The 7,345-nt window shown below is 41.6% G+C and overlaps 1 protein-coding gene across 1 annotated transcript; it reads right to left on the reverse strand.

Moving 5' to 3' along the window:
* Positions 1-16: 16 nt before the first annotated feature.
* Positions 17-2,988, reverse strand: LOC112291001 (Golgi SNAP receptor complex member 1-1). Its single transcript, XM_024537916.3, has 5 exons — positions 2,668-2,988; positions 1,854-2,084; positions 1,139-1,303; positions 792-905; positions 17-692 (listed from the first exon to the last, which is right to left on the reverse strand). The coding sequence occupies exons 1-5, from the start codon at positions 2,737-2,739 to the stop codon at positions 579-581; spliced, it is 696 nt and encodes a 231-aa protein (XP_024393684.1). The 5' UTR covers positions 2,740-2,988; the 3' UTR covers positions 17-578.
* Between the last annotated feature and the right edge of the window lie 4,357 nt (positions 2,989-7,345).

The raw sequence follows: 7,345 nt of genomic DNA on the forward strand, positions 1-7,345 counted from the left end.
CGGTGCTTTTCAAAAATACTCAGAACACTGTTTTGCAAGTTCATAATAATACTTATAAGCATAAGAATACATGTCTTGTTTGATAATGACATGGCAATAATAAAGACTAACTCATGTGCTTAGCACTTCACTTCAACTGTCCACTGTTACAGGTCTACAACACCATCTCAGTCATACTTGTTGGACGTCATAAATGCAGACTCTTCACATATTTTGAGTCTACCCTCAATATTGATTGTGTTACAAAGCTTAAAATCAGACTGAAGATAGCAAAGTAACTCTGATTAGTCAAAGCGACCAGCTTTGGCGAGTCACAGTGGTGGCCAAATCCTCAAGCGCGTTAAAATCCTGAAAGGGAGTATCAGAAAATTTGCGATGTTTAGCTCGCTGTCAGTCGCCAAGTCTGCGTAAAACCCTTCGACACGAACTCTCCTCCGAACATGTTTCGATGATTCTATTGAGGTTACCTGGCTAGATATGGCGGACGAGAAATGTGTTGAATAGAAGTACAGCTAATGTGCTTGTGTAGGAGAGTAAAATGAAATGTCGAATCCTCGAGATGCGTATCTGGACCTAAATCATTTTGCAACCCAGTACAAGAGGAGCATAACGAGGCAAAAGACCGTCACCGCTCCAACAATGAACGTGTCACGAGACTTTCGACGTCGGATTGCAGTCAAAACTTTATTAACCTGCAACAAGTCCATCGCAAGAATAAAATACCAACCTTACGACACACCAGCCATGTATTAATGCCAACGAATCGATACCATACAGGTTCCAAAGCTTACCGAGGGCATTCTGGTGCTGATCGCACCAATTTTGGAGGTTATATCCCTAAAGGTAGACCTTTGATACCTCAAGGCAGTGTACGTTTCCTGAGCATGTCCGATTACAGAATCGATCTGCACAGAAGAATTGTCAAAACAAAAACAACCTCATCAATCCAAAATCCAACACGACGGGGAGAAACGGATTGTTGATGATTAGTTAAGCTTCATTAAACTTCAAGTTTATTCACAACCTGTCACTGATAATATAAATGCGCCAGCGAAGCTTTAAGAGAAGTGGATCTTGATAAACTCCAGGCAAGTCGCCCTCAGAGCTAGCATACACTAATTTACTTCTGTTACATTACCTGGGCTGTACTTCTGTTAATATTCGCTTGCTCGCGAAATAAAGATTGTAATCCGTTACCCCGGTCATCCAGAAAGCCCTTACTCTCACCAGTCCCGCCGAAGTGTTGTAGAAGCTGTGCGCGTTCTCGATTAGCATTCGCAGTGACACGTATTCTTGCAAATTCCTAAGAGAGGGCATGAGAAGACATTGCGAAGGTAAGTATTCGTCAGTAATCGTCATCATCGTTTCAGTTGCACCTCTCCAATTGCCAAGGAAAACAAAAACAATATCAAGATGTTGGTAACAGCATTTTTAAAAACAACAGTCCTCTCTGTGAAGTTTGGACCGTAGCAAAGCCCCTCAAACAGAGGGGGAAAGTCCAAGCTACCAGCACCCGCGCTAAAAATTCCAAATACAAAAAAAGACCCAACAAAAAAAAAAAAAAAAAAAAAAACTTTACTTTACTAGATCCAACACACTAGGACGGTACTCCACACGGTTCTCAGCCATATTTGCCTAAAATGGCCCTAATGTCCTAAGACGTCACGAAATCTCCCAAAGCTTCACCAGCGGCCATGTTTGAAAGGAAGGATGACATCCATTTTGTCTTCTTATGCTCTCATACATTCGTTTGTACTTATCATGCCCAACCTTCTTAAGTACAAACGAATGTATGAGAGCATAAAAAATGCCAAGATGATAGAAAGTTTTACCCTAAATCCTCATGCACTCACCTGACTCAATTCATGCAAAATATTCTGGTGCCGCACAAGTGTGTGCGACAGGACATCGGAACCTGCATCCGACACCCAGTTCTGCATGCGCACATTAACGTCGTTCAGATGTTGTAGCAATCTTTCAATTTCCACCTCGTTTCCATCAGTTTGGCCATCAACTGCTGGAGCATTCTGACCTCTCTGAAATGATGCAAGTTTCACGTCCAGCTCGCTTTCTAGTCTCCTCGCCTGCACTTATCCAGTCATCCCAGATCAATATCTCTTCCCAAGCAGTTGCATCGTCCACTTCTCATGCAATTCTGAACAAGCTACCGTAGATATGAACCCTATTCTCGTCATTCAAGCAACCACTAAAATAAGCTGAATACGTTTGTTGACTATTCGAACTTAATAAGGAAGATAAAAACGACGAAGTGATTACGAAGAGGCCATTGGATAGGGTTAAGAGGAGATTGACGGACTACAGGGCATCACACTAACTTTTGTGCAAGGGCGGATGAAAACACTAGAGAAGCTGAATAAACAACACCAAGTGAAGATCTCGCCTCTCTCCACGTACGAACAATCTCCCAAGAGGACGGGTCTCCACAACAGCAATAGACAGTCGCAGAAGAGGACTCGGAATCGTAAAGTAGGAACTTCAAGTGCCCTCTACCTAGGAATCGAGGCGGAAACTGCCGCAGCAATCTCCATGTGCGATTAACAATCCGCTGACAAACTTCAGCTTCAAACACAAAATACGGCACATTCCATCCTGCGAAACCGTGAATGCACGGGGGACACATGTACCTGATGAGGTACAGCTGCATACCTGCTTACGCAATTCATCCCAGCCTACGCTTCCAGCATCCGGCGTCCATCCTGCTCCTAACGCCATCGCCATCCACCTGCTTGAAACTCAGTGTATGCTAGCTCCCCCTCAAAGAAATCTAACCACCTTCTCCAGAGACCTTCGCAAGGTTTATTGCATAAAAACTGGGCATAACTCAAGCCTGCCAGACAGTGTCAAACACGTGACGCACTCTCTCTGTAAAATTTGCCTCCGAAAAATTTCAGAAAAGTTTCGCCGATCTCTCGCCAACTTCAGATAATTCCAAGGACAATGCAAGCGCTCCACAAACCAGTTGATGCGTCTGCGAACCACCAAAAGCAATGAAGCTCAAGCAAGGATTTGACGGGACCATGACTTCAGCGCCGAGATGCTTGGGTAGATGAACAAAGTAGATGAAATATACGGATGAACAATTGCGACGACGCGGCACTTACCATTTTCACTTAACTCGGGGTTTAGTTTTCTTAAATTTAATTTGAGTGCCACAATTTGAGAGAGATGGAGGGAAATTTTTCACGAATAACTTGAGAGCCAGGCTGCAAGGTGGGGGGGGGGGACCCTTTGCCGTGTCTTGTCATGTTCTTCGTGGTGCATGAGAGACCGGCATAGTCTTAGGATGGGGCAACATTTCCTCGGAGATGTGCCATTCACGGAGAGCTTGCCCAGAGGAACCAGCACGTTCTGGTTGCGGGGGATGATAGCATTTAGTCGGACAGACTGTCTATCGCTGGTTTCAAGGTGATTAGAATTAGCATGCGTCCATTTCTTACCGCCTGGTGTTGTGCCTGCTTAACATGAGGATGTGGACCGTTTGTTTCATTTCACTTGCCACGACAGCAATAGGTACAAGCTTGTGAAGGTTGTGAGAGCAGGTGATTGAATAAATTCGCACGACGAAGCCACTCTGAAGTTGACTTTTTAACCCTTTCATTCTTTTCATTCTCCATACTCACCGAGAACCTTGCCTACGTCTCTCGTCTTCGGTAATCGCATTCGCTAATCAAATCTCCACGCGTTTCTGTTCGTCGTGTGACCTTGCATGTCATGTCATTCTCATCACGTGCGCCGTCGAACCTCTGCACTTCGGCATGTGGCCGGTATGCCCTCATGCCACATACCCTCCGCCATGATAGAGTGGTGAATGATAAAGGTTCGAATGCCAATTGAAACTTATTTCTGTTGAGAATGTTTAGAGAGACATAAGAGTAATAGTAAGTCATACACACAAGAGGGTTTCTAAGGAGAGAGAGCTTCATACATAAAAATGTGTTGATTTGGTTGTGTCTCATATACAAGAAGAGAAAAGAGAAGAGGATAAACAATACTTCTCCACTAGACTCTAAATACTATAGCTATAGTATTTACTATATTCTATAGTAAATATTATGGAGGGTGCTGGATATATTTAATGATCTCAACACTCCTCCTCGCTCATCATAATATTTACATAATATAAAAAATTTATAGAATTATGATCTATACTTTTCTGTGATCTTGCAAGATCAGTAATTGTTGCCTCATTAAAACCTTATGTAAGAAAACCTTATTTTATTTAAGGGCAAAATCATAGATGAAGGAAAAAGAGTACAACATCATTTTCTTTAATTATTTAAAGAGCTCATTAACTTTCTTATTCAAGAAGAGCAAGTCGCTGCATACCAATGCCATAAGTAAGTCGACAATGGTTGCTTAATAGGAGAGCTTTGGTGAAGAGATCAACAAGGTTATTTGTAGATTCAATTTTCTTAATTATAAGTTCTTGATCAGTATTTAAGTCATGGGTATAACTAAAATACTTTGGATCAATATGCTTTGTCATGTTGCCTTTAATGAAACCAACTTGCATCTGAGCAATACAAGCACTATTATCTTCATGCAAAATAGTTGGAAAATTATCATATGAAAATCCACAGGTTGTTTGAATGAATTTATCAATTGATCGCAACCAAATACATTCTTGAGATGCTTCATGTAAGGCAATAATTTCTGTATGGTTGGATGAAGTTATAGTTATTGTTTGTTTCACTGATTTCCATGATATTGCACCTCCATGTCTTAAGAATACATATCTTGTTTGAGATTTAGCTCTTGCAATATCAGATTTATATCCTGCATCACAATATCCAACCAATTTTGGATTTGTGGATTATGTGTAGTATAATCCCAAGTCTTCAATACCTTTTAAATAACGTAATAAATGTTTGATGCCATTCCAATGTCGTAGTGTTGGATGTGCACTATGTCTTGTAAGAACACTAATTGTAAATGCAATATCTGGTCTTATAGATGTAGTTAAATACAAAAGTGCTCCAACCGCTACAAGGTATGGATATTGGTCTCCCAATATTTCCTCCTTCTCTTTGCATGGACAGTATGGATCATGACCATCACAACCACGTCCAACCATTGGTATGGACAATGGATAAGCATCAATCATATTAAATCTTTGCAAGATTCGTCTAATATACATTAGTGTCACGGACACAAAATACAGACTTGAAATCTAACAAGAAGTTCAAGAAGAAGTGGCAGAACTAGATTAAACAGATGAGTACAAGAACAACACCAAAAAGGTGAGCTAGAACTCCAAGAGATGTGTTGTCGAGACTGAAGAACTCTTCAGCCTCGACTCCTATATATACTACTGGCCTATGGTTCTAAGGAAGCGCATCAAGAAGCTTCCCAAGAACTATGAAGCTTCTCGAGCAACTACCCAAGAGCTAGGAAGCTTCTCAAGTAACTTCCTAGAATCTACTAGAATATTCTAAGAATCTTCTAGAGCCTTCTAAGGGAATCTTCAAAGAATCTTTAGAAAATCTTTGAAGAATATTCTAAGAGAATATTTAAGGAATCTTCTGAAAGTTTCTAGAGACTTCTTTCTAGAAGGTTCTAGAAACTTGTCTTTAGAAAGGTCTAAGGACTATGTCCCTAACATCACCTCCTCCTTTAGCTTCGAGGTCTCCGAGAAGCAATGTTATCGTCAGTCAATACCAACGCAAGAAAATGAAGATCTGTCGCATAACCTCTGCTATGAACTCCAATTGTTGTTCACGAGGCAAGTGATTCAATGGTCCTTGAAGCCAACGGTAGTGGCCCACGCCTTCAACTTCTGACCAAGCATGAACCTCCATGTCTTCATTGTGAAATTGTCTTGCAAACACTCCTTCTGGCTGACCATTGTAGGCAGGCTCGACCTCAAATACAATCACCAGCGATCTGTTGCTCGGAATCCTTCGACGTCGTCGTGGTGCAGGCGGTTCTTCATCTCGCGGTTGTCTTCGTGAGCTAGTTGCTTGAGATGACATGACAAGTGTAGTATCTTGGCTATCCATATTCAAAGGCTAAAACAATAAGAACAAACTTGGGCTACTAACAAAGTTCTATGCTATCTTGGAGAGAATGACTACATCAACTATGGATTTTGGTGGTGCTCTCTCCTCTTTTCTGTTTTCTGGATGAGCAAGCTTCAGTAAGAAGCTATTGTCGAACCGGCTTGGATTTCTCAGGATATCGTTGATGAAACTCCTGTACCTTTTGCGGCGCATTCGTGAGATTTTCGGCCGGCTCCCATGTTCGTTCATTAATATTGTAACCGCTCCAATGCACAAAGTATTCTAATTTACCTCGTCTTTGCCGTGAATCCAGGACCTTTTCCACCTCGTATTCTTCATGGTTCTCTATTTCTATGCTAGGTGGTGGACATTGTACTCTTCCAGGAAAAGACAATTCTCAATAAGGCTCCAATAAAGAAACATGAAAGACAGGATGTACCTTCATAGTAGCTGGTAACTCCAGACGATACGCTACAAGATTGATCTGCTTCTGGATAACAAATGGTTCCAATCTCCTATAGTCCAATTTTTCACATGGCCGCTTGGTCTTAATATTTCGTCGAAGCAGCCAAACTTTGTCTCCAATCGTGAATTTAGGTGCCTGATTCCAAAATTTGTCCGCGGACGCCTTGTAAGATTCTTGGGCAGTTTGCAATTGAAGCTTCAATATAGTTTGAAGTTGCGAAAGCTCCTTCACCAATCCTTCAGCTGTCGGATTGTTAATCGTTGACGAACTCCATAAGTCAAGCTTCGGATGGTATCCATAATTAGAAAAGAATGGCGTTTGTTGAGTTGACGCATGAAGGGTGTTGTTGTATGCGAACTCAGCTAGCGGTAGATATGCGGCCCAATCATCTTGTTGATAGTTGATGGTGCAACATAAATATTGCTCTAAAACTTGATTCACTCGTTCTGTTTGGCCGTCCGTTTGAGGATGAAATGCCGAAGAAAGCTTCATATCCACCTTCAATATCTCAAAAAGAGATTTCCAAAACTTTGACACAAACTGGGTTCCTTGGTCCGATACGATATCATCTGGTAGACCATGATATCGATACACATTATCAAGAAAGAGTCTTGCTGTGTCTTCGCTTGACGATGTCTTCTTGCAAGGGACAAAATGTGCCATCTTTGTAAGCCGATCTACGACAACAAAAATGCTGTCAAATGAATTCGATGGTGGTAGATCCGTAATAAAGTCCATGGAAACCGAAGACCATGGTCGGCGCGGAATAGGCAATGGCTGTAGAAGTCCATAAGGCCGATGTCGAGGGTTTTTGGATCTTGAACAAATGTCACAAGATACAACAAAATCTTTCACATCC

Source organism: Physcomitrium patens, chromosome 14, assembly GCF_059467195.1.
Source record: "Physcomitrium patens ecotype Gransden chromosome 14, ASM5946719v1, whole genome shotgun sequence".
NCBI lineage: Eukaryota > Viridiplantae > Streptophyta > Bryopsida > Funariales > Funariaceae > Physcomitrium > Physcomitrium patens.